Source organism: Oxyura jamaicensis, chromosome 28, assembly GCF_011077185.1.
Source record: "Oxyura jamaicensis isolate SHBP4307 breed ruddy duck chromosome 28, BPBGC_Ojam_1.0, whole genome shotgun sequence".
Lineage (NCBI taxonomy): Eukaryota > Metazoa > Chordata > Aves > Anseriformes > Anatidae > Oxyura > Oxyura jamaicensis.
Window position 1 is genome coordinate 5,315,099 of NC_048920.1, and position 26,915 is coordinate 5,342,013.

The 26,915-nt window shown below is 53.7% G+C and overlaps 1 protein-coding gene across 3 annotated transcripts in view; it reads left to right on the top strand.

The window, feature by feature from the left end:
• ADAMTS10 (ADAM metallopeptidase with thrombospondin type 1 motif 10) overlaps positions 1–24,873 on the top strand; it is a 62,609-nt gene extending 37,736 nt beyond the window's left edge. For all 3 annotated transcript variants that reach the window (XM_035348342.1, XM_035348344.1, XM_035348343.1), the window contains exons 9-26: positions 399–442; positions 1,671–1,776; positions 1,945–2,091; positions 3,849–3,990; positions 8,780–8,887; positions 11,245–11,390; positions 11,833–11,896; positions 12,735–12,837; positions 16,868–17,001; positions 17,231–17,354; positions 17,754–17,834; positions 19,199–19,362; positions 19,791–19,917; positions 20,510–20,639; positions 20,834–21,038; positions 21,266–21,442; positions 22,542–22,698; positions 23,069–24,873. In XM_035348342.1, coding sequence (XP_035204233.1) covers positions 399–442; positions 1,671–1,776; positions 1,945–2,091; positions 3,849–3,990; positions 8,780–8,887; positions 11,245–11,390; positions 11,833–11,896; positions 12,735–12,837; positions 16,868–17,001; positions 17,231–17,354; positions 17,754–17,834; positions 19,199–19,362; positions 19,791–19,917; positions 20,510–20,639; positions 20,834–21,038; positions 21,266–21,442; positions 22,542–22,698; positions 23,069–23,178 — 2,269 coding nt within the window. In that variant the 3' untranslated portion in view covers positions 23,179–24,873. The remainder of the gene's footprint in view (positions 1–398; positions 443–1,670; positions 1,777–1,944; positions 2,092–3,848; positions 3,991–8,779; positions 8,888–11,244; positions 11,391–11,832; positions 11,897–12,734; positions 12,838–16,867; positions 17,002–17,230; positions 17,355–17,753; positions 17,835–19,198; positions 19,363–19,790; positions 19,918–20,509; positions 20,640–20,833; positions 21,039–21,265; positions 21,443–22,541; positions 22,699–23,068) is intronic.
• Positions 24,874–26,915: the final 2,042 nt, after the last annotated feature.

The following is a 26,915-nucleotide window of genomic DNA, read 5'->3' on the forward strand; positions in this document are numbered from 1 at the left end:
CTGATGCCTCCCTGAAGAGAAGCGGCTGGCTCACAGGAGTGTGCTGAATGCTCGTGAGCAGTGCTGGACCATCCAGCCAAACCCACAGAGCTTCAAGGCTGGAATGGCGTTGTCCTTGCTGGCTCACTGCATTTCATCAAAACCAAACCTCTGACCCCATCCAGCCCTGCTCTGTAGTTAAGTGATTAATATGCAGGAAAGTGAGCTTTGCAAAATATGGATCAGAGGCATCTCTTACCTGTTAACAGTCTGTACTTTCTATTCCAGAAGAGTCATGTGAGCCACGTCTGCTGTTTTGTATGTGAAAGCAATAGTAAAACTGAGATGGGTCTGTGAAAGATTTTGGGGTCACTAAAATTGTATATGCTCTTAATGCTGCCTTCTCCTTCTCTTTGCAGATACGACATTTGCATCTACAAGAATAAGCCCTGCGGCACCCTGGGTAGGTAGCATTTTGCTTGCAGACTCTCATGCAATGACAAGGGCTGTCTCTTCAGCAGTACTTCTCACCAGCATGTATATCTTCAGAAGTGTGGTGAGGGAGGGCTGCGCCATCCACATTTCCTAATGAGCAGGCGAAGGGGAAGCGCTCGCCCAACGCTACCACGAGCGCCAGCAGCAGAGCCAGGAACAGGCCTGTGGTTTCCAGCCTGCTAGGCCATGCAGCCTCCTCTCTTCTGTAAACACTAAAAGCAGCAACCCAGAGAACGGATGGGCTCTGGAACGCTTCTCCATTATATCCCTGGGTCAGGTCCAGCCTGATGATTAAGAACCACTCGCGTCTAGGGCTGTTCCATAGCCTAGTGGAGTATTCCTGGCTTAGCAGAGAGAAATAAGACTTTTTTGTGATGACTGTAAAGGGAGTTCTTTATTTAAACTGCTAGACACAGACAGACCCTGCAGCTCTCTCTGGCTGTAGCTCCTAATTTGTCTTGCCCTGGTCTAGACTAAGCAGTCAGGGAGGGATTATTGCTGTGAACCACTGCAGTTAAAAAGGAAAAGTCGGTGGATCTCTGACCTGGTGTGTCTGCGATACCTGGGAGAGGTGGAGGCTGGAGGGGCTGTGACAGCTCAACCCATTCCTGTAATGAAGACTGTCTCTTCCCCAGCCCTGAGCAGTGGGGCACAGCCTGTGGTAGTGGGACAAGGTATGGGCAGGGGGTCAGGGGAATCCACTGCCACAATGCCAGCCCTCCTTGTCCAGCCCTCTGGATGGAGTTAAGGTGGATTTCTGATTGTGGTGGGTGTCAGGCACGACCAAATGCAGATGCTCAGGCTGGATCCCAGGTTACTCAGTTGTCCAGGCTTTCCTGACAGGGTTTGGATGCCGAAGTGCTGGTGTGGCTGATCCCAGGTTCCTGGCAAAACTGTCCCCTGTTCCCCCACCAGCAATGCTGGTTATGTGACAAGGACTGTTCTTCCTCTGCACGCAGTCTGAGGTTTGGATATGAAATTCAGTGGGTTTGACCCATGTTTAGCATTTTGGAGCCTATTGTCAGTGCTGAGTGACCATGTACCCACAGCCCATAATACCTATGGCTTCATCCCAAAGGCCAGTGAAACCAGTGTGAAGAAACTTGTTAGGCTGTGTTTGGTGTTAGTGAGCATGATGTTAGTGTGACAGATGCTTTGTGCTGGCCCTGTGTGACTTTTCCATTTGGCTTTCCTAGGCCTGGCCCCTGTGGGTGGGATGTGTGAACGAGAACGAAGCTGCAGCATCAATGAGGACATTGGCCTGGCCACAGCCTTCACCATTGCCCATGAGATTGGCCACACGTGAGTACTGTGCCAGAAGAGTCCCTAGGGGTGGGGTGGCCATCATGGAGAAAGGTTCCTGTTGGTCTGTTCCTGCCATGAGGCATTGTAAAATCCTTGTGGATGATCCTGATGTGTTGAAAACGCTGTAACTGATCATCTCTCTAATGCCTCGGTGATGCTTTCTAGGTTTGGCATGAATCATGATGGGGTCGGCAACAGCTGTGGCTCCCGTGGGCAAGAAACAGCCAAACTGATGGCTGCTCACATCACCATGAAGACCAACCCATTTGTATGGTCTACGTGCAGCCGGGATTATATCACCAGCTTCCTGGAGTAAGGAATCCATCTCACTTTGCCCTTTCTTCCACCTCACAACCAGTACACATCTCCAGCCTCTCACAGTGCCTTGTGAGGAGTCGGTAAAGCCAAAGAAAATCCCCCCAAAGCACACAGCTCATGCACCTTCTGTCTTATCTCCCAGCACCTCATCATGTCCCAAGAGGCATGTGCTTTCCTTCCTTCCCTTTGACTTTCCTGCTAACAATACTAACCCTATTTACAGTACAGCTGTGAGAACTTTATTTAGGTTCCCTACTTCCAGAAACTTCACAAATAAATCAGTAGCTTCTGGAGGCATTTGGATATTTCTGAAGTTCAGCCAGGAATCACAGGGAAGGTGAGGAAGGAAGATCTGGAGGCAGGACTGGTTCTGCACTATGTATGTACCTTCTCCAGACATTGAGAAGGGGAGTTTAGAGGTGAACAAGGCACTTAATTTTTTTATTTTTATTTTTCCAAAGCACATTCAGGAGAAGGGATTTAGGCTTCTAAGTCCCAAGGCTGTGATGTTGCCACCTTGTCTGGGTCACACCTCTGCAGCGCAGATCTCTTTGTCAAAAGTTCAGGCAGCCCCCAGGGTTTCCATCAAAAAACAAGCAGTCAGGGTCAATTTTGCTGAGGTTTCTGGGAGGATACAGGCACTGTGTAACAGAAGGACTAGACAGAACCTTTCATTACAATTGGAAGAAACCAGTGTGTAGGGTCATTGTGACAGGAGCAGACACAGGGATGTCTGAATACCAAACCCTTATTGACACAAACCAAAGCCAAGACGTTGCTGTTGTAACATGAGAGGGGCAACAAAGGCAGACCTTCCTGAGGGGCTGCTCTGTGCCCCTCCGTCCTGGAAAGCTTGGCCAGAGCAGTGCAGCTTATCATGAAATTCCACATCCAGCGGCTCATGTTTGGCCGCAGCAAAACCTGCCCTCCTCGCCTTTAACCCCTGGATGCACGGCAAGGCACATTGCACAGAGAGCGCCGGGAAAGCATCACAGCCGAGGCTGTTGTCCTTGGGTAACCCTGAGGTCTCGGCAGGGCCGCCAGCGGACGGCAAGTTCATGGCAGCCTCCTCTGCGGTTCGCTCTTGCCGCCTCCGCGTGACGGCATGGCCCGGGGAGCCTCCTCCATGCCTGGGCCATGGCGTGTGTGAGACCCTGGGACGTGGGACCGGGGGAGTGGTGACGGGGGCCGTGATTTAAGGGGAGCTCAGAACAGTGAGGAAGGGGGAGGGAAAGACATGTTTCTCGCAAAATTTGGACATTCCTACAAAGCTCTGGCATGCAGGACAGGCTTGGAGAGCAGGGGCTCTCCGTGCTCAGCACCTCCAGCTGCTCTCAGCCAGGGATCCGCAGCTGTATGGTGGGAGAGCAGTGGCTCCACCACCCCCTGGCCTCTGCAAGCAGCACGGGGTCCTGGCTCGCACCTACCTGCCTGCTGCCACGTGTGATCTGCCAGACCTGGATCAGGCAGGACAGCCAGTGGCTGGCAATAGCCTGCAAACCTTCAGATTAAACCTTCTAGAGTCACATGTGCTGAATGTGCTTCCCAAAGCCCATCCCCGAGGATGCAGATAGAAAGATTTTAGAGCACTTTCTCAGCACTGGTTATGCCCAGAGGTTTACTTAATGGAGGCCAGTAGAATTATCCCCCAAAACAGTATGAGAACTCAGAGCCAGGCATGCTGTTGGTCCTACACCACTATGCTTTCCCAAAAGCCTTTCTGCGCTCTGATTCTTGTCTCTTTTTTCTAGCTCTGGGATGGGATTATGCCTGAACAACGCTCCTCCCAAGCAAGACTTTATCTACCCAACAGTGGCTCCAGGACAGGCCTATGATGCAGATGAGCAGTGCCGTTTCCAGTACGGAGTTAAATCTCGCCAGTGTAAATACGGGGTAGAGAGCCTTCCTGCTTTACTATCGGTTCCCAGGGGATGGAGGACTGGGGCTGCAAAGGGCCATGGGGCCATTCCTCTGCTGCCCACATCGCCTTGCTGTCCTGCTTGTAATGAAGGGCACTTTTGCACGTTCCTTGTGGGCTTGTCACCTTCCTTCCCTTTGAGAGGACAGAGGAGGTCATGCCACATCCACAAATGTTGGCCACAGCTCAGTTTCCATCAGATTAGTCCCATGGGAAGAGATCTTTTGCCTCTGCCTAATACCTTGGTTGCTACCGGACCCCAAGGGCTGCAGCTGAAAGCCAAGCTGCAGCCCCTGCCTTCAGACTCCTCTGTCACTGGGGATTTAGTACACACGTTTTTTTTTGTAAGCCTTACTAGAAGTCATTACACTGCACACACTGACTTAGGAGGAGAAACTTATTTCTTCCAGGTGAGGCAAGTTGATGTGCTGCAGTATGTCTGAGGGACAGCTGTCCACCTAAGCCACCCCCACCACCACACTGCCATCCCCTGATAGCTGAATACAGGAAACTACTGAAAGGAAACGTTGTTTCAGGAGAAAGCGTCTTCCTGCCTCTCAGCCTGACATTTTGCTGTATTTAACAAACAGGACATTGCCAGCTATCTGAGCGTAGTGGTAAGGAGATGTGTGTGTGCTAAAGGGCTGACTGGACTCCATAAAGCATCCACTTTCTCCTAGAGAAAGCAGAGGATCCAGCAGTGACATACATGGGCATCTGTCTTGTTTGATGGGCATGAATGTGTATGTATCCACCCACTGCTGACTGCAGTCAGCGCCCCTCCTCATCTGAACCAGAGGCAGTGGAATGGAAACTTGCCACGTTTACATGCCTGTTTCCCAGATCATTTTTAACTCGGGTGGGCTCTTCCTGTGTATACACAAGGATCGCAAAAGCACAAGATGTCCTTGTGATGACCCTTCTAGCCCAGCCAGTCATGCATGTCTGGGAGAAGCCCGAAGAGCATAAGGGTTCAAGAGTATATAAATCTGGGCAAATGTGTACATTCACTCATTCCACATCCCATATAAATGAACTCAAGAAGGATGGTACAAACATATCAGCATACCTTTCTTTTCTGGCCTACTTCATTTCCATGCCAGTACAGAGCAGATTACTAAAAAATTCAATGAGGACAAAATGAACAGATGTAACTGTTGAAGCTGAAGTCCTTTCTGGTGGTGACACAGTAGAAAATCTACAGGAGCTTTTAATTCCCACTTCCCAATAGTTGTACTGGCTCCGCAAGCACCATATGAAGGAATGGATGCCTTTGTAAGTTGGGAGAGACGATCCTTTCCTTGGTTAAAACCAGTTGTAGCTGGGCTTTGGTGACAGAGGTAGGAACAAAAGCCCTGTTGCATTTTGGAACTGAGTTCTGTGGCGCAGACTCGCCGTGTTTTCCCTAAGTTATATCACCCTGTGCCACTCTGTGCTTGCAGCCCCATGAACACGAGGGAAGCGCAAAACTCCTGGGCTTGTATTTTCACCCCTCTTGGTACCAGCAAAGACGATTCCCAGTCATTGAATCATTTCATTCTACAGGGGGGTATCAGTTACTGTTCAGAGTGCAGCCTTTGTTGGGGCCATGGAATTCCTTGCTGGAGGGCTAAAGCCAGCCTGAGAGCTGCAATGAATGAGCTGCTACCTGACCGGCAGGTTTGTGGTGGGGTTGTGCTGCCATAGAGCCAGCTGGCAGCCAGGCAGTCGCTGTGCCAGCACCCGAGCGTGCAGCACAGAACATAGCAGGTTGGCATGCACCGTCAGCATGGCCAGTGGCCCCAGGGTGCTGGAGCACATGAGCAACAACTGGGACTGTTTGGGCTTTGCTCTCATGGCTCAATGTCATTTATTGACAACGTGAATCTGTTTAATACCTTCAAATATAACCAAAGTCACAGCAAGCTGCTCTGTCTGTAAAGCAGGAAGTTTTCCAAAGTGTTGAGTGCTGAGCAGAGAGCTGTGGCTCGAGCTTAGGAAAAAAAAGAGGGTTTATAATCTTTGGAAAAGAGGGCGGGCCACTCAGGAGGACTACAAGGATGCTGTGAGGCGGTGCAGGGACAAAATCAGAAAGGCCAAAGCTCATCTGGAGCTCAATCTGGCCACTGCTGTTAAGGACAACAAAAAATGTTTTTATAAATACATCAACACAAAAAGGAGGACTAAGGAGAATCTCCACCCTCTACTGGATGTGGGGGGAAGCTTAGTAATCAGAGATGAGGAAAAAGCTGAGGTGCTTAACGCCTTCTTTGCCTCAGTCTTTAACAGCAAAACCAATTGTTCTCTGGACGCCCAGTACCCTGAGCTGGTGGAAGGGGATGAGGAGCAGAATGTCGCCCCCACAATCCACGAGGAAATGGTTGGCGACCTGCTACAGCATTTGGATGCACGCAAGTCGATGGGGCCGGATGGGATCCACCCGAGGGTACTGAGGGAACTGGCAGAGGAGCTGGCCAAGCCGCTTTCCATCATTTACTGGCAGTCCTGGCTATCGGGGGAGGTCCCACTTGACTGGCGGCTAGCAAACGTGACGCCCATCTACAAGAAGGGCCGGAGGGTAGACCCGGGGAGCTATAGGCCTGTTAGTTTAACATCAGTGCCAGGGAAGCTCATGGAGCAGATTATCTTGGGTGTCATCATGCGGCAGTTGCAGGGCAAGCAGGCGATCAGGCCTAGTCAGCATGGGTTTACGAAGGGCAGGTCCTGCTTGACGAACCTGATCTCCTTCTATGACAAGGTGACACGCTTAGTGGATGAGGGAAAGGCTGTGGATGTGGTCTACCTTGACTTCAGTAAGGCATTTGACACCGTCCCCCACAGCATTCTCCTCAGGAGACTGGCTGCTCATGGCTTGGACTGGAGTCAAATCCAGTTGGAGGCCGGTCACTCGTGGAGTCCCCCAGGGCTCGGTACTGGGACCAGTCCTCTTTAACATCTTCATTGATGATCTGGACGAGGGGATCGAGTGCGCCCTCAGCAAGTTTGCAGACGACACCAAGTTAGGTGCGTGTGTCAATCTGCTCGAGGGTAGGAAGGCTCTGCAGGAGGATCTGGATAGGCTGGACCGATGGGCCGAGGCCAACGGTATGAAGTTCAACAAGGCCAAGTGCCGGGTCCTGCACCTGGGGCACAACAACCCCAAACAGCGCTACAGGCTGGGAGATGTGTGGTTAGAAAGCTGCCTAGCAGAGAAGGACCTGGGAGTATTGGTTGACAGTCGGCTGAATATGAGCCAGCAGTGTGCTCAGGCGGCCAAGAAGGCCAGCAGCATCCTGGCTTGCATTAGAAACAGCGTGGCCAGCAGGTCCAGGGAAGTGATTGTCCCCCTGTACTTGGCTCTGGTGAGGCCGCACCTCGAGTACTGCGTTCAGTTTTGGGCCCCTCGCTACAAGAAGGACATGGAGGTGCTCGAGCGAGTCCAGAGAAGGGCAACGAAGCTGGTGAAGGGTCTGGAGAACAAGTCTTACAAGGAGCGGTTGAGGGAGCTGGGACTGTTTAGCCTGGAGAAGAGGAGGCTCAGGGGTGACTTTATTGCACTCTACAGGTACCTGAAGGGAGGCTGTAGCGAGGTGGTGGTTGGTCTGTTCTCCCACGTGCCTGGTGACAGGACGAGGGGGAATGGGCTAAAGTTGCGCCAGGGGAGGTTTAGGTTGGATCTTAGGAAGAATTTCTTTACCGAAAGGGTTGTTAGACACTGGAACGGGCTGCCCAGGGAAGTGGTGGAGTCCCCATCCCTGGAGGTCTTTAAAAGACGTTTAGATGTAGAGCTTAGGGATATGGTTTAGTGGAGGACTTCTTAGTGTTAGGTCAGAGGTTGGACTCGGTGATCTTGGAGGTCTCTTCCAACCTAGACTATTCTGTGATTCTGTGATTCTGATTCTGTTATTTCAGTAAGATAAGAGCAGGGTGGTGATCAGGCAGGAAACTCAGCTCTGCTTTTTAGCTGCTCCTTTGCAGTTTGCAGGACTTGAAGTCCACTCTGGCTCATTTAGTGGCAGAGCAGGTTCAAAGGACCTGGGCTTTCTGATTTAGCAGCTGTGATGAATTTTCAGAATCTCAGACATGGACCTAATGTTTGGGTGGGTTTTGAATTGGCTGGTAGACAAGCTGGAGCAGCCATGGGAAGTCTGCTGGTGCTCTGAGAAGTCAGGATGAGCCAGAGCTCAGGATCTGCATCTCAGGAAACCTCTGTGAAGAAGGTCTGGAGTCCCCAGCCCTTTTCACGCCATGGACCCAGCTGCACACAGGACCTAGCTGAGACAGCAAGCTGAAATGCCCGCTTCTGGAGCTGCTCAGGGACTACCACAGTACCTGGCATTGTTCTTACTATCCTGAAAGCAGCCATGAATCTTCCAGAGGGGTCTTCCTTTTAGCACTATTAGGCTGGCTGGAGAATTTGAGAACACAAGGTGGTCTAATCCTGGCTAGCAGTGTGCTCCTGCAGCAGGAGATGGCAGATGTGACATTAAGCCATCTGTGCCATGCTCGCATTCCCCAGGAGCCCTGGCTTCCCTCAGAGGCAGATCTGGATCCACCTGGCAGAGGGATGCTCAAGAAAGGCACTGCAGATGGGCCCTTGTGCTCAGCCTCCAGAGTGAAGACCCAGTAAAGGAAATGCCCCTGAGCCCTGGAGAGGGGACTCGCTGCCCCAGTGTGCTGCTGTCCCAGCCTTGCAGCCTCAGCATGGGTGAATCCTAACCTTGGCTCTATGTCTTTGTCTCTTTCTTCCTCCCTCCCCCACTCCCCCAAAATCTCTCTTTGCAGGAAGTCTGCAGTGAGCTATGGTGTCTGAGTAAAAGCAACCGCTGCATAACCAACAGCATCCCTGCTGCAGAGGGGACCATATGCCAAACCAACACCATTGAAAAGGGGGTAAGGATGCCCGGGGCACTGTGGCGAGTTGACAGTGGTTGAATCTCTCGTCCAGCAATAGCTGTGATTATTGTTTGCATTGATGAGCATGAAGCTGATTCAAGAGCGCCCTCCAGATTGTCCTCCCCCTGACTTCCAGAGCCTGCAGGAACCCCCACCCTCCCCAGCAATGCACAGAGAGCTCGGGTGTGCCAAGGACGCCCAGCACCCCTAATCACACTCAAATATTACTAGAAATACAGTACGTGAAGTCCCTGCTCCAGTCAGCTGCTTGATCTCACCTGGGAGGCACAGTGATGCAGTGTCAGGCAATGGCAAATGCTTTGGGCGAGTATTTTGTTTTCAGGTCTGCTGGGGCCTCCTGGGTGTCCCGACAGAGTGATATTGCCTCAGATTCCTCAGAATGGTTGATAGTTTAGTAACATGTTTTCAGATCTACTTGTGAGAAACTAAGGCTAGGTATTGTTAGACCTTCATTTTTCACACTCAGTTGAGAGAGGAAGGTGGGATTTTTCATAGCCATGTATTCTGAAAGAGTTTTGACTTGAAAATCTTTCATCTCTCTTTCCCTGTACCTCCAACCTCCACTTGCACCAGCATAGGCTGAGTGTGAAACTATTAAAACAAATATTAATGACTCACAGTGCCTTTGCAAGCTGTGAATAATAATTGGGACAATGGAGAATCAGGGTTGGGACGTTCACCATAAAATGGACATATGTTTTTCTACTAGAGGAAAAACTAATTCCCAAGAAATTCAAGAAAAAAAATTAAATCCTTAAGAATCTGGAGTTTGTATGCAGGAAAGCAGATGGCTTTGACAAATGCATTATTCTTTGCAAGCAGTTGGCTTAATTCTACTGGAAATTAGATCGAAAGGGATTAGACAGCTCCTGGGGCTGAACATCCCTGCTGCTTGAGATTCACCATATACAATGGCAATTTCTTCTCCTAGTGATTTTTAACTAGCTTTTCCCTCTTTCAAATATCTGGTTTTACACCCACTTACTCATTTTCTAACCAGGGTTCCTCAAAAGTCCTAAGATAAGTGAAGTATTCAGAGCACCCAGGTCTCAGAATCTACTCCCATTGAAGACAGGGAATCAGTTTGAACCCCAGTTACCATCCGGTGCTTCAGTTTATCCTTTTGTATTAATTCATGTTTCAGAAGTGGTTTGATTTGCTTGGGTCATGTAACAAAATGCACTTTTGCTTTAAGTCTCTGCACCTTTACCAGCAGGAGCTGCTGGCTGGTGGCTCCTGCATAGCTGCTCCATGCGCCCACCTGCCCGCTGAGCACTCGGGCCTCATCTGTGGCTGGAGCAGCTCTGAGCTCTGCCTTAGCATCCCCCATTTTAGCTGGGGAGAATGGAGGGAAGGAATAGGTTGCAGAAACAATTCAAGTTATGCAAGATTAAAGGAGAGATAGGATGAGTTTGTGGTACTCAGACAGCAGGTTCCTGGTCTTGCTGGCTCCTTCCCTGACAAATGTCCTTTGTTTTCTTTTCTCTCTCTCGATGTGCCCCGAGCCCTCTCTGGTCTTGCAGCCAATGCATGTCTTCGTGCTCACTGCAGGAGAGGGAGCTGGGGCAGAGCTGATCGCTGATGCTTTTGGAGGTTGTGGGGTCTGCAGGCTGCTGGGCTTTGCTTGCAGAACCAGCAGTCCCTGCACCTCCAGCCTGGGGCTGCGGCCAGGCTGTCAGCAGGGAACCCAGAAGGGCCGTGCCTGCTGAGCATCTCCTCTGCACTGGGTCACAACTTCGGAAGTGCGCGGCTGTGCAAGCGGGTTGCCAGCTGGGCATCCTGGGAGGCCCTGGTTTATTTTTTTCTGCCGACTGCACTACCCGTGGAGAGCCTGGCTTGAAAGGAGCCGGAGAGGCTGTGCCAGTAGCTCCAGGGTGGGTTATCAGGCCCTGGAAGGAGCACACAGCGGTTTCTTCCTTCCTGGGATTATCTCAGCCCCCAAGGCATGGTGTCCGGCATCATGCCCAGAGAACGGCAGCGGGTCTGGCAGTGTCCTTCTCCTTGCATCACTGTTGACTCCAGGGGTTGCAGGATCTGTTCCAGGTCCAAGAGAAATATTTCAGAGGCAAGTTTGCATGAGCATCCCTGCTAACCCCAAGTATGCAGTGCATACATATGGTGACGCTGTGACTCAGACAAGAGGGTGCCCAGGGAGAGGTGAGTGCCCTCCAGCAGCAAACTTGGCTCCAAGGCCAGTGCAGCTCGGAGTTCAGATTTTGTGGGATTATCAGATGGCAGCCCTGAACAGCCTCCCACACCTGATGGAGGCCAGGAAGCTATCTGGGAGTAGAAGAACGTGTGCTCAGGGTCTTTGAAGCTCTCTCTCTCCCCAGTGGTGCTACAAGAGGGAATGTGTGCCCTTTGGCACCCGACCACAAGGCGTGGACGGTGCCTGGGGAGCCTGGTCATCCTGGGGAGAGTGCAGCAGGACGTGTGGTGGAGGCGTATCATCATCCATTCGCCACTGCGACAGCCCACGGTAGGTGTACATGGATGCAGCTTTGTTGGTGCAGCCCTGCCTTGTCCTGGCTGTGTGGCACCACTGCTCAGGTAGATGGGGAAGATGGCAGCCAGGTGCCCAAAAGCCCTGTGCCCAGTTTCCATGTGGGCTGGGGAGGACTGAGTTTGCTGAGTCTCAGCTCCTGTGTGTAAATTTCAGCTCTACCCACGTGCTGCTTTCAAAGACAGCTCGGTGCTGTCACATTTGGTAGTGGTTCTGCAGTGACAGACCCGAAGCTGCTCGGACAGTTCCATTGCACACTTGAAGCTGAGCGTGTGGATTTCTCCTGGCAGTACTGGTCCTTGCAGCAGAGCAGGGAGGGAAAAGCCATGGTGTTACCACAGGGTTGGAGCAGCCAACTGCTACTAGCACTGACTCACTCTCCTGAGCTGCTTTTCTCCTCTCATCCTTGATTTGTCAGGCCCACAATAGGAGGGAAGTACTGCCTGGGAGAGCGGAAGCGCTACCGGTCCTGTAACACCGACGTGAGTACCGTCAGGATTGCAGAGAGGAATAGCGGGGGGTGAGCAGGGCTTTGGGAGCCCTGTGCCACAGCAGGAAGGTAGCAATAAGCCTTCTCTTTGTGGCTGTGGGGTGTTAGGTGCTGCTGTGGGACCCAGGGACAAGGCTACAGGGCCAGGTGGGGGCGAGCTGTGCTATGTCAGCAGCGATGCCAAGGTGGGAAAAGCTGAGCAGGACGGCACACACCTCCTGAGTACCGCCTTCAGAGGGCAGGTGGGTGGTACGGACCTGCAGGGCTTCAGCATCAAAAAGGGGCCCAAAAAGATAACAAGGAAAACACAGAGAGATCGGAGGCTTCCAGCACCGACATGACAGTGGTTGCTCTGTGCTCTGTGAGTGCAAGCCCAGTGGGACGAGAGCTGCTGATGAAAGACTGTTAATAACACCTGGCTTCCCAGCGCTGGGGCTTCCTCCTCAATGGGAGGAAGGAGAAATAACTGTGCTGCAAGGAAGCATAATTTGGACTTGGGATATGATAGCTTTAATGTACATGGGCTGTTAGCAAGGAAAATAGATGCCTCCATAATGCATCTAGCTCTTAAACAATTGCTTGCAAGAGCAAGCATTGCATCTGCAGACAGGCCAGCTGGGACCCAACATGCCATTAGTCTTCAAATAGTGTTTAGCTTCGTGAGGAGGATGGTCCTGCCATACTACAGCACTGACCAGTTGTCAGAGCTGGTGTCCATCTCCTTGAAGGGCTGGTGCTAGTCACTGCTGGGAGCCCTGTAGCAGTTCCTGCTGTAGCAGATAGGGCAGCTGCTCTCACCAACACGCTAATCTCTGGCTCTGTGGCTGCAGGACTGCCCGCTGGGCTCCCAGGACTTCCGAGAGCTGCAGTGTGCTGAGTTTGATAATGTCCCTTTCCGAGGGAAATACTACACCTGGAAGACATACCGAGGAGGTGAGTGCTACAAGGTCTGGTGCTGCACAGAGCATCATTTGGCTGCAAGGCTGGGCCAGAGTCATGCAGGGCTTTGACTCCCCTGCTCTCTGCAGGGACAAGTCTGGTGGTCCAAGTGGTCTGGTGGGCAGCTCTGTGGGTCCAGGTCCTGCAGGCTGTGTCCCTGTGGCGTGCTGCCTCCCCTTCACACGACTGTGGATTGACAGGCTCCTCTTCCACTGCAGGGCCATGGCTGTCCTGCCCTTTATCACTCAGCTCTGTGCAATTTGCTCTTTAACATCTTTGTTCTGTCAGAACCAATTCCAGCAGCATTGGAGATGCTTAGCTTCTTTCCTGGAGTCTGACTAGTCTTTAATTACTGAGTGAGCAAACACAAAAACAAGAAAAGGGAGTTGTTAAAGCAATGCAAAGTGCCGCTCTGTTTTGTCCAGGGCTGTTTTCCCTGGTAGTGTCTGGTACCCAGTGGGGGAGGAAAGGGGCAGCCCTCCCTGCAACAAGTAAAGCCTCAGCTTCCAAACGAGCGGAAGGGATCTGAATCAGGGGATCCTGCAGAGAGCAGCGCTCCCCTCTTCCAAGGTCAGTCCTTATGTGTCCTGTCTAGCAAGGAGAGGGGGCGGGAGGAGGCCTCTGTGGCTGAAATCTCTTAATAATGAGAAAGAACAGTGCGTCTCCTTCATGTAGTTAATGAACTTGACTGGGGAAATCCTTCACAGCTGTGTAAATAAGCACACCTCCCAGTGGGGTTCCTGCAGCCGGAGCAGATGTGCTGAGGCTGCAGGGGATGGATCAATAAAAATGTAATAAAATTGCAAAGCAGTAAGTCACACAAAGACCCTAATGGATGCCAAGGTGGAAGATAGCCCTGCAGGCTGGATCTGCCCTTGCTTGGACCTTTCTCATCCCCAGTGGTCTGAGTACCGGCCTGAGCCCAGGGGACAGCTGGACAGTTGCATGTTGGCCTTTGTATTTGAATCTGGTCCTGACTGATTTCTGCTTTGGCTCTCAAATAAGCCCCTTCCTCTGTCTGCTTCCTCTCCTTTAAAATAAGGTGATGAAACCTGTTCTGTTCTCAGGAGGCTGTGAGTGTTGGTGTGTCCATGTCTTGAAGGGATCTGGGAGTTCCCTGTGTCAGCTATCCAGATTGGCTTTGCGTAATGGTCACGAGGGACTATGTTATTTGGCACTGAAACTTCATTTATTTGGTGTCCAAGGGTATCAGTTTCCCCCCTGCAGTGGCACAGGGGGGAAACTGAAGCACTAGGTAGGAAAGTGATGTGTCCCCATTCACACAAGTAAGGGGGCTGGAAGTGGCAGCTCCTCAGACTGATCGGGGTGGTGGGGGGGGGTCAAGTGCCAGCTCCCAGCTTTCATAGAGAGATGTGCCCTGACCCCCACCTGCCTGGCAGACCCCTGTCAGCATTAGCAGTATCAACTGCCCACTTGGTGTGGGCTGTCCATGCTGGGCCCGGGGGTCAGCTGGGACTGTGGCGGCGTTAAAGGATTAACACTGTCACCCCTTCCAACAGATTTCTTTACCCAAGTGTGAGTGATCTGGCAGTACTTTGCAGCATGGGCATTCATCTGCCTTCCAGCTGGTAGTGACTGTGCTCTGCAGGTTGCTTTTGAGCCCAAGTCCTCATGCCAGGAGATGTTCACCACTCTGGCTGAGCCTCTTCCCTGTGCTGAGCTTGGCCACTGCCTTCAGCACTGCACCCTACAGCCACCCTATCACCAAAAGGCGTAGCGGTGCGAGGGTGCCCGCGTCATCCACCCATTAGAGCCATCAGACTCCAGCCCCACGGCAATGTCCCTTGCTAGATGGGAAACCTCCCAAGCACACAGCACCCACACCCTGCAGCTGGGAGGGGAGGAGGGCACCATTCCCACGGGGAATTTGGGAAGGGATGAAGCCACCTGCCTGAAGCCTTGCGCCAGCCACTGGGTCACTGGCACACTGAGGCTGGGTTTTGCATGGGGCCAGTACGGCATGTTTTCCTGGCGGTGATTTATAACGACCCTGGAGCCCAGACCCCAGGAGCGAAAGACAGCCCCAGTGAGAAGTGCTGAGCTCAGCCTTTCAGAGCCCAGCAGTCAGCAGATACCTCGTGGAATGCAGCTTTAATTGTTTGTTTATTTTGTTTTATTCGCTTAGTTATTCATTTTGCTCTTGGCGGATGCAAGAGCCAAGGGAGAGAGAAATGGCTCATGGGGCTGGGAGAGGGATGGGGAGGAGCAGGGGCTTGCAGAAAACAGGAGATTGCTCATTATAAATTGTAATGCACTTTAATTCTTCTATGGGACAGGGCAGGCAGGAGGAACAAACATCTCTGAGGCACAGCGTAGCAGGTAGAGGACAGTACCCGCAGCAGACCTGGCTCTTACTGACCTCACACTGCTCATCCCAAAACCAAGGAGCACACTGAGAAGTGCCCAGGGGTTTCACCTACCTGGGGGCAGCAGGCTGGGATTTGTACAGAGCTTGTGGCAGATCATGTGCTGTTCAGGGCTGTATGGTTGGGTCTGCAGCTTATTCCTCAGTTGCCAGTGAATTTGTAACTTTTGCTGGGCACACTGAGGGGTCCCAATCACTTTCTGGAAGTAGGCTCTTCTCCCGTGGGTCACCCACCTCTGCACAGATGGCTCAGGCACTGCAGAGCCTGTGCATCCGCTGCTGAACGCCTGCAGAGGCTTGTGCTGAGGACCAGCTTGTGCTCTGTGGATGCTGCAGGTGTGTGGCTCGTGCTGTTAACCCTGCTGGTGATGTTTTACATGTGAGGCCTGGCAGGGCAGACCTGGGGAGTTCTCAGGGCCATGCCTGCTGCGCTGTCCCTCTTGGTGGCTCTGGTGCTCTCTCGGAGGCAGGGGAGAGCCCAGGGTGCTGCAGAGCGTTTGGCTTTCCAGAGGAAGGGATGATGGAGCACCTTTTCCAGTGGCTTGCCCAGGCATCCTGCTTGACAGCATGCCTCCAAGCAGATGAATTCCCCTCTCATGTCTCCTCCTGTTCCTCCCTCCCCCAGCTTCACTATTCTTCCCCCCAGCTGCATTCAGGTGCTCCCAGGCACAGCTGGGCCACCCCTCCCCTCCATCTGCCCCTTTGATGTGCAATAACGACTTGCAGATTTTAAAGATTTCAGTTGCTACAATTTCGGGGCTTCCCAGCTCTGGCAGGCAGCCCTTATCTGTGGCTGGTGCCTGCAGGAGCAAACTGCCAGGACTTGCTCTCTGCTAGGGTCCTGCAGGCTGTTGGATCTCCTTGGGCTGTTTGCTAAAATCCAGTGACAGCAGAGAGGAAACTGCTGTGCTCAGGTCTCCCCTTCCAGTTTCCTTCCTCCATAACCAGTCCTGCTTCCAAGCACCGTAAGCCAATATCCAGATACCCAGCTTTTTTGTTTTTTACCTGGTGCTTTGGCAAAGGCTGCTGTGAAGCAGGTATTTCAGCTGTAACTTGAGCATCCTTCCCCTTCCTCCTCATACTTCTGTCACCTTTTCTGCTGTGAATGGCTCAGTTCCCACCAGTTCTGGACAGAAAGAAATGCTTTCTCTGGCTGTGTTGTGTGGTAACTGAGAAACTGGACTGGAACTAAAGAGACAGTTCAGTTCTAGCTGTTGGGCTGATCTTAGACAAGTTGCTTTAGAACTGCTGCCTCAATTTCCCTTCTTGTAAAGTGGGCACGAGTGCCACAACAGCCTTCGTAAGGTGCCACGTGGCCCGGGAGTGACTGATACCACATAAGAGCAGGTCAGATTGTTTCATTCCCAATCACATAGTTCCCCAGGATGTGCAGAAAGGACAGTGTCTCACCTTGTGTCTGTGTCTGGTTCAAGGGTCATGCCTTGGTGCTGATCACTATGAGGATGTCTGGGTACCTCCATGAGTCCTTCCTCATGGCGGGGACGTCCTCCTGGGCACCTGGAGCTGAGCAGCCAGGCCAGGTGCAGGATGAGGCCATGGGGAGACCAAGGGCAAGGTCTGTCTCTCCACATCTCTTTCTCCTTGGTGGCATCATTTAAACCTCCACCTCTTCCCTAGGGGGTGTGAAAGCCTGTTCCCTCAACTGCTTGGCTGAGGGCTTCAACTTCTACACGGAGAGAGCCGCAGCTGTGGTGGATGGGACGCCGTGCCGGCAGGACTCCAACGACATCTGTGTCAATGGGGAGTGCAAGGTGCAGCCGGGCTTTGGGATGGGCTTGAGGCAAGGGCAGAGCCAGTGTGAGTAGAGGCAGCGTGGGCATGCCTCTGCTCTGCATGTGTCTGCAGACTGGAGCATGCCAGGGCAATGGAGGGGAGCGAAACAGAGCCCAGGGAGTTCCCTGCTCCTGGGACACTGCAGCTCGGGTGTGGGAGGACAGGGCCCCACCAGGTTCACTAATCCCCCACTGCTCCTTCTTCCAGCATGTGGGCTGTGACCGTGTCCTGGGCTCTGATGTGAAGGAGGACAAGTGCCGTGTGTGCGGGGGAGACGGCAGTTCCTGCGAGACTGTCGAGGGCGTCTTCAACCAGTCCCTGCCGGAGGGAGGTAGGGAGCAGCAGCCCTGCCAGCACAACCAGTGTCACCCATTCTGGGGCCCCTCCCCACTAGGGGCATCTTGGCTTCAGTGCTCCTAGGGACACACGGGACAGGCAGGGACATTCCAGGAAACCAGCCCAAAGGGTAGGACCAGACTGATAGCAGGGAGCATATCGCCCTTCGCTGACCAAGCCATATCCCTGCCACCGCGCCAAGTTCCTGCCCTTCTCCCCGTTCTGTTTAACTGTGATGGGTGGCTAAACAAACACCTTGGCACTGCCAGTACCTTGTTTAATGTTTTAACCCACATGTAACAGGATGGCATGTACTCCCATTTAGTGCAGAGTGGGGTTGGCGGTGGGCTCAGAGGTTCAACATCGCTCTTTGCTGCCCCATGGTGTCTCGCAGGGTATGAGGAGGTGATCCAGATTCCCAAGGGTTCCGTCCACATTGACATCCGGGAGCTGAACCTCTCCATCAACTACCTAGGTGAGAAGGGGTTGAGGGACATTGAAATCCCAGCCAGAGGCTGCTTGGCCTGCCCTTTGCCCTGCTGTTAGTGGGGTATGAGAAAGGCCCAGAACAGAAAACCTGCTTCAGCAGGGGATGGGGCTAGGGGTCCCAGCGTGGTGTGGGGGCAGAGGAGGGCAGCAGGGTTTGCTGGCAGGGCCGCCTGTGGTACACACAGCCCCATCTCACCATGGCACTGCCTCTGTCCTGCGCTCACTGTTCAGCGGCGTAACCGCGAGCAAACCTCACACCCTGCTGTTCCTGGCACTGCCTGCGGCTCCTTGGCATTCCCCCCTCCGCCAGCATGTTGGGCTGGGGATTAAAAATAGACCTGCTCACATTTTCCTTGGGCTTAATTTTCCAGTCAGCCTCTGGCTCACTGTTTTTCTAACGGGCTTTTTTTCTTTCCCCTTGTCTTCCCTTTCTGTCGTCCGTGCGATGGGCAGCGATTGCAGAGGGGTGGGCAGGGAGCTCACTCGGGTGCCTCTGCAGCAGCTCTCCAGGATCAGGAGCCGGTGGGAGGTGGCAGCGGGGCTGTCCTGACAGTGTTCCTCCAGGCTGGCTCTTTCTGCTGTGTTTGGGGATGCTCTGGGTAAAGTGGGGACTCCTTATGGCTGTCCGAGTTGGACTTCTGTGCACTGAAGGCACAGGTCAAGCTCGTGGCTCTTTCTACTGCTGCCACCAGTGTCTCCCATTGCAGGAGCTGTCCCTGTACCCCAGGTGAGACGGGAAGGTGCATCTTCCATCCTCATCAGTCCCAAACAGCCTCCCTGCCCCAGAGCATCATGACAGTGCCAGACAGTGAGGGCAGGGGTGGCACAAATGTGGATGGTGCTGGTGGCACAGCACGAGCAGGGCAAATGTGGGAATGGGAGTGGGTGAGGGCGAGAGCCGATCTCCCTCTAGTGACTCCCATCAGCAACCGCAGCCAGGCAGCTGGGGACCAGCCTCTTCCAGTAGCCCCAGCAGCCAAGATCCAGTTTGCACAGCTGGATTTGAGCCTGGCTTTGTGGCCAGCAGCTCATCATGCTGCCAGGTGTCCCCACTGCCACAGCTGGCTCAGCTCCTTGCAGCATTGTCCTTACACAGGGTGGTGATGGGGAGGCTCAGACCAAGGGGACGAGTGCATCGGTCCCCTCTCTGCTTGTGACTTTCTGCATGACCTTGACTCAGGCATCTGTTTTCTTTGCCCGACCTATTCCTGCCCTATGAAATGAGGCAAAGGATATTTCCCTTCCCACATAGTAGTGCTCTAAGCCCGGCAGATGAGAAGCCTGTGGCCAACTCTGGACATGAGCACATGTTCAGCCTTTCTGCTGACCCTTCCTCCCCTGTCCTGGCAGCGCTGAGAGGGGAGAGCGGTGAGTACTACATCAATGGGAAGCTCTCCATCGACCCGCCACGACGCTTCGACATCGCAGGCACCACATTCCACTACAGGAGGTCCCCAGACGAGCCTGAGTCCCTGGAGGCCTTGGGACCCACCAATGTCACCCTCTTTGTCATGGTTGGTAACAGCACATTTCTACATACTCTCACCAGGCCTTGTTTGGGCTAGAGACACCTTGTGGTGACCGCATGGGAATTAGAGCTAACCAGCCTCTGTCCTCACTGCCCAGAGTAAAAGGGGCACGGAGATCAGAGGTAAATTGCCTTGAATTCCAAGTCTCCCTCCCTTGATCTGCCAGGCTTTGGAACAGTTCATTTTGTAAGTGCACAGGAGCTTGTCCTTTGATCATGTCACCTTCTTGGCTGCATCATTGTCACTACTGATGGCAGTCATGTCAGTGCTAGAAGGGACTGGAAAGGGGAGGGGAGAGATTTCAGCTGCCCTGCATTTCACAGAAAGCACTGGGGTCATGGGACTCCATCTATGCAGTCTCAGCCATGCTGCACTCAGTGGCACTGATCCCTCAGCCGTGCCTTTCCCTGCAGGTCCTCGTGCGGACAGAGCTGCAGGGGATCCGGTACAAGTTCAACGCACCCATCAGCAGGGATGCCTCCAACCAGTACTCCTGGCACTATACCCCATGGACCAAATGCTCAGTGCTGTGTGCAGGAGGTGAGGTTTGACCACACGTCAGCTGAGGAGGGGTGTTTCCCTGGATCGCATGGGCTGTTACAAGGATTAGCACCATTTCTCATGGCTGTTAGAGAGCCTGGCTGCAAGAGACTGAGCCAGCATTCAGAAGGAGAGAGAGAGGCAGTTTGAAAGGCCTAATAATGTTTCCTGTTTAAAACTAAGGGGCCTGACCTGCTCTTGTTCTAGGCCTCAGCTGAGGCTGATGTTTCCATCTCTTCTGCTAGCTGTCCCCCCCAGGGCTGCCTGGAAAGCCTCACATGACAAAGGTTAGGTCATGTTTTTTTGAGGGTGAGATCCCAGGAACCCTTTGATCCTCCGTAAGCCCTTCTGAGCCCTGCCCTGGCTGATCTTCCTGCCCTGGCTATCCCACCCAGCCCTCTCAGAGACATGAGAGGCCAAGGAGGCCTTGGTTGTGAATAGAGAAGCAGGTTCAAGCCTGACAAGGTGCAGTGACAAGTGGCAGTGCTGTCATGTGCTTGTGCGGGAGCAGAGCCATGGGGTTTATACCTGCAGCCCAGCTCAGCACCAGCCTCAGGCTTGCTCTCACCCCCTTGCTTCTTTTTCTCGGCAGGCAGCCAGATCCAGTCCGTCATATGCAGGAAACTCTCCGATAGCTCAACTGTCTCCAACCATTTCTGCAGCTCTGAAACCAAAATGCCAGAGCGGCAGAGGCCATGCAACACCGAGCCATGCCCCCCGGCGTGAGTACTGCAGCTTGGAGCAGGTGGAGGGAGCGCAGGGAGAAGATCTGGTGTGGAAGAGGGTGAATTCCCCCCTCTGCCAGTCTCAAGTCAGAGTCCCCTGCTAGGGGTGACACTGTCTGGGGCAGCTCTGCTGGGGGTGCATTTGTCTCCCTCGTGTCCCTTGCAAGCTTTGCTTTTCTCCCTGTCCCCAGCTGGGTGATTGGGAACTGGTCTGAATGTAGCCGAAGCTGCAACGAGGGTGTCCGCACGCGCAGTGTCTTCTGCAAGCGTAAGATCTCTCCCACTGAGGAGAAGACCTTGGATGATGCCTCCTGCACCCAGCCAAGGCCAAAGATGCTTGAGCCTTGCAATAACCAGACGTGCCCTCCAGAGTGGGTTGCCCTGGACTGGTCTGAGGTATGTGATCATCTGCTGCCCTCGTCTCTCTGAGGATGTTGATCTGTAGGACAGTGTTGGGCATTAGGACAGAGCACTGGTAATGTCACACATGGAGAGTGCAATGTGGGGAGGTGTCATCTTACAGCTCAGGAGATGGGCAAGACAGGAGCCCTGATGGGGAGAGCCAACGCTGCCCATCCCTGCTCTTCGCCATGTGTCTTTGACTGCCTGTCTCCTCTCTGCAGTGCACCCCCAGCTGCGGGCCAGGTTTCCGCCACCGCATCGTGCTTTGCAAGAGCGGCGACCACAGCACAACACTGCCCACCTCCCAGTGTCCTGAGGGCTCCAAGCCCCCCACCAGCATGAGGTGCAACCTGCGGCGCTGCCCACCCCCACGCTGGGTGACTGGCGAGTGGGGAGAGGTATGGATACTCTTACCCCTGGGCTTACTGTGGGACAAGGCTCCATTCCCCAACGGCCTCAAATCCCAGTGCACACAAGCCTTTTACCCACAAGCTGCTGGCTCTTGGTGGGGTGGCTGTCACTGTGTTAGTGTGACATAGGGCTGTCCCTACAGCTCCCAGCCCTGCAGGCTCTCAGCCTGCTGGAGGGATGCCCTGAGCCTCACGTTTGCAGAATGTACAATAAATTTCTGATCAGCCCCTGCTGGTTGGCAGTGGCCTCTCTCCTCCCCTGTTGGAGGCTGAGAACTGCAGTTGCTCTGCAGCAAAAAAAAAAAGTAAATACAGGTTTAAAAAAAAAAAAAAAAAAAAGGGGGGGGGGGCAGGTGCTGTCCCTACAGAGCACTTGGGGCTTTTCATTTTTCTGGAAACCTGCCTGACTTCCCCACACTCCCTTAGATCTAGGACTTCAAGCTTCTCTGCTACCCAACAAGCAGGGCTGTCCTGGCAGGACAGTGGAGCTGGATGGGTGCCCACCCCCTCGGTCACAATGTAGGGCATGTACATCTGACGGGGATGGAAGGAGCCCAGGGAAGGCTCCATGATCCCAGGTCATGAAGAGCCTTTGCTCCATGGGCACACGGACATGGCAGCCAAGTCAGGGCTGGCACAGCTGGGCACAGACAGCATGTGTGCAGCCTCAGGGATGCCTGGTGGTCACCCCAATCTCAGCCATCCCTGCTTGGCTGTGTCTCTGTGGCTCATCCCCACGCACCTTTGGGCTGCAGTGATGGGCTGGGATGGCTGGAAGCAGGGCCATCATCGGTCTGCCCAGCACGGTCCACAGCAAGTGCCCACAGCAGGGCAGTGCTGGAAGTCCTTCCTTGCACTGCAGGAGGTGCAGGAGGGCTGCCAAGGGCTGGTGATTTAGGGCTGGATTGGAGACCCTGGAGTCTCGGACCAACCTTCTGGGGAGCAGGGCTGGAGGTCTCAGCTGTGTCAGTGCTGTGGGAAGGGATGATTGCATCAAGCACTTATTGCACCTCCTGAGCCCTGCTGTGCCCTCTTCCCCCACGCTATTGCAGCCACTGCAGCTGGGTGTTGCGTTGTTTTCCGGCAGTGCTCTGCGCAGTGCGGCCTTGGCCAGCAGAGGCGATCCGTCCAGTGCCTGGCTCACACGGGGCAGCCGTCTGGTGACTGCCTGGAAACCCTGCAGCCTCCTGGCATGCAGCAGTGCGAGACCAAGTGCGAGTCAGGACCCACGGACAACCCTGAAGGTAAGGGAGGCAGCGGTATTGGGGGCAAGGGCTGTGCAGCCAGCACAGCCTGTGCTGGGCTCTAGCTGTGGGTTAAGGCTTTTGGGGGCAGACCTGGTGCTGTCCCCTGTGGTCCATGGCCAAACCAGTGCACTGTGACCACGATAAATGAAGTAACTGCACCTTTGCAAAGGTAGGCTTTTAGTAGCGAGGCTCTCAGTAGCTGTTTCTTCAGTACCAACACATCTTGCTCCTCTGTGGCAAATGGCTCCCAGGAGCTGGGCACCAGGGTGCCACAGGAGGGCTTTGAAGGGGACTGGCTAGAAGCCTGCCCTGGAGCTCCTCACCCTGGGCACAGCTCTAACTCCACTTCCTTCTGTCACCCATCCAGAGTGCAAGGATGTGAACAAGGTGGCCTACTGCCCGCTTGTCCTGAAGTTCAAGTTCTGCAGCCGGACGTACTTCCGACAGATGTGCTGTAAAACATGCCAGGGGCACTAGGAACGTGGTGACCCTGTGGGAAAACTGGAAGGCAAGAGCTGCGCCGAAGGGCCGCCGAGCCGGGCTCTTCCTCTCACCCTGGGAACCTTCCCTGGGTCCAACACAGACACTGGTCGTGCTTCCGGTGGGAGCCGGCATCACCCCACCTGTCCCCCAAAGACACGCACCCTTCGCCCCTGAGCATCCCAATGGCAGATCCCAGTTAAACCACTGCTGGCTACTGCAGAGACCATGGCCAAGCACTAGAGGAGCCGGTCACCATGGTGGGAGAGGGAGAAGCTGGGCAGAGCGCGGCAGCAAGGACATTACTTGAAATTCTGATACTGTTATTTATTTAGTAGCGGACCCAGGTCCTGCAGGCGCCAAGGCGGTACCACTCGCCCTGCTCCTGCCTCATCCTACTCTGCTTCACGTCCCAAGGGCAGCGCGAGCCATCCCTGGGTGCCGCTGCCTTTCCCAGAGGAGACAGAGAGGAGTTTTCAGGTGCCATGGGTGATGTGATGAGCGTGGTTTGTAGCCATCAGCTTCTGGGTGAAGGACGAAGACAAGCTGCCATGGGGAGTGGGGTGGGAGCATGGATATTTGCTTCATTTGCATCCTGTCACCTTGGGACCTGCAGCAGGTGATGGAGAACAGGTCACTCAGTGAGTAGAGCGGTGACACCAGTTTAACTGGGAGAGGGAGTCACTCAAACTCCCTTCACATCCTACTTTGACTGGGGCGTCCCCGTATTTTTCCTAAAAGGCCCTTATCACTATTATGACTGTTTTTCCTTTTGAAGACACCTCAAAGTGTGAGCTGAGGTCAGGGCTGAGGCATGCTTGGGGTCACACAGTCAACAGGGTGTTGAGGCTGTGCTGGGCTGCAGGAAGCAAAGCCAGGGAAGATGCTAGAGAACTGTCCTGGTCACAGCATCCCCACTGCCAAGCCATAAATTGGGAGCAGTCTGTGCCCAGTCCTGGCTGGGCCCTCCCCAGGGAATGCCACGGCCTCCCAAGGGTGCTCTGCCTCTAAGGGTGTTCTGTCCTCTATGGTGCTTTGCCTCCAAGGGTGCTCTGCCTCCAAAGGCAGCCTCACTGCGTGCAGCTGTGGCCTCAGGGTACCAGTTCCAGTGCCATGCCATTGCCCCCAGGAGACCTCCAGTAATGGGAAAAGAGCAGGCTTGACATTCCTCCAGGTCACCTTCTGGCCTGATCTGGGCCAACACACATCTCCAATGGGCCACTGCAGCCTGCCAGAGGAGACCTGAATTTGCAACGTACTAAGTATGTGCTTATTGTTACTCTTACTATTTTGGGGCCTTTCTGCATCACAAAGAGGAGAAACCTTGTCCCAGGCCAGGTTCTGTTCCCTTTGGGGGTCATCCTCAGGGTGCAGGGTCAAGATCAGCCCTCTTTCCCCAGAGCAAGCCTCTCCACCCTGCCAGCCCTGATGTGTTACTCTACCGTCTGTATTTTACCCGCTCATCAGCCGATTGCAGCTTCTCTGGTGCTCAGCAAATCCCCTTTGGCTGGCAAGCGGGCATTAATTTGTCTTCCTTCCCAGTGCAATGCTCCATTCTGACATTTTGGGAGGGGGTGTTTTCACCTTTTTATATAGATATATATAATGAAAAATGTTTAAAATACTAACTCTAAGGAGGAGCGACGTAACGGCATGATTTATAATAAAGGAGTAGCTACAATCCCAGGCGCAGGTTCTGGTCCCAGTGTTGTTTCTCAACTGGTGAGCCTTGGCTCTGGACAGCCCTGTGCCATGATGCTGCCTCTGCTGATGCTAGAAGAGGGGTTTGGGCAGCAATGGGGTTCCCTGCACCCCAAGTGACCAGAGTGGGTTGGGGCATTCGTCTAGAGCTGCTGCATGACACAAAGGAACTGTCTTCCCCTTGGAAGACCCCTAGTGGGTGGGCTATGCACCCCTGGGTGTGTAAACCCCATATTGCTAATGCTGGTTTGGGATTTTAGGGATTTCTTTTGCTTGGAGCCTGAGAGATCCGTGGTGCAAGGGTTGGGGTGATGTGGGGAGCTCCTGCAGGAGGGGACGTCCCGACAGAGGAGCTGCTGTTGCACAGGGTATGGTTTTGCTGTTCATTCCCAAATGTACCACCAGAAAAGGAGGGATTTCTATATTAAAAAAAAAAAAATGTTTAAAAGCACGAGCTTTCTGGTTAAGGGTGCAGGGAAGGCATGGAGCAGCCAGATGCTGCACCCACCTGAGCAGAGATTTCAGCCCCAACCCCAGCATTTGCCCTCCCTGCAAGAGCAATTTCCTTGATGGCATTTCCTGGCTTCCATTCCTGTCTCCTGAGGCATGAAGCAGCACATGCAGGGCAGACACAGGGCAAAATGTTCAGCCTGAGCAATGCAGAAGTAAAGCCCAGCCCAGGTGTGGATTGTGCACGAGTCCCTTCCCAAGGGGCCTCCGGATGGAGCCGCTGCAGCCCTCATCCTTGGCAGCTGAAGCGGTTGGCTCTGCCACTCACCTTGGGGTGTTCAGTGTCTCCATTTCAGCAACAAGCAGCAGCATCCAAATCTCCTGACTTGGACTCTGCAAAATCCTGAGTGACATTGAGAAAATGCAAACACAAGAGGGCTCCTTGAGAGCTGCTTAGGGTTTGGCTCTGCTCACATGTTTCAGGGGTGTTTTATCCTGCTGAGTCCATGCATTCTGCTCGCGTCCAGTTTCAGTCTTTTTTCAGCCTCGAGGCTGAAATTCTATTTCTTAGAAAGAAAGAAATGACACCAAGGTCTCTGCTGTATTGTCAATTCAGGAACCAGCGCTCTTCAAAGAGGCACTGAGTAGCCTGATAACGTCTTGTGAGCAGTAAGGCTTTTCTGTGTTCCCCTGTCTGTGCGTGGGTCATGGCACCTTGCTCCCAGCCGCGGAGGTCGAGCATTTCAGCTGCTGAGCTCTTGGTGTCTTCAGCCTCATAAAGCAGCAGTGCTGCGGTAGTGATGCTTGTCCCCATCCTCTCCAGCTGCCTCCCACATCGGGAACCTTCACCCACTGCATGGCAAACACTCCCTGCGCTGCGCCCCTCCAGCAATGCATCTGGTGGGGAAGATGCCTGTTTGCATGATGGATGTCGCAGCACTCATGGCCATGGGTGCACCTACAGGGATGGGTGCTGCAAGGCCTGGGGTGCCCCGGGTCAGATTTCTGCCCCACACCCCAAGCGATGCCTCTGGCTCCCACCCACATCTGACATTGCCTTTGCCAGAGTTGGAGGCAGAGGCAGCGTGGCCAGGGGCTGCAGCAGGTAAGTGCTGAAATCCCAAAGGAAAGGCTCTCACTGACTCTGCCCTCTTTAATATTAATTGGAATGTACAGAAACCTCCCGGTTTTGAGACACATACCCCGGGACATCAGGCAGTCCTGATCTTCCTGCAAGCCCGACGGTCTCTGAACCAGCTCCAGCCAAAACGCTTCCTTAAGTGTGGTCTGCGTAATCCAAAAGATGTGGAAAAAAAAAGCAACAACCAACACCATCATGCGTCTAAAACCACCTCAGAGCAGAGCATCCCCTGGCTGCATCAAAGTGACCCCCCCCAGGGTGGGGGAAAATGTTCAGAGCTCTGAGCCATCCCTGCAGGCTGCACCCTGTGCCCACCAGCACCACCTGCATCCCCAGGACAGTGGCCCTGTCACCCGCTGGCAGTGGCAGTGGGGGCACCCTGGGCAGGGCCACCCTAGGGCCCCCCTTCAGCAGTGGGAAGAGGCTTTCATCCTCCCCACCC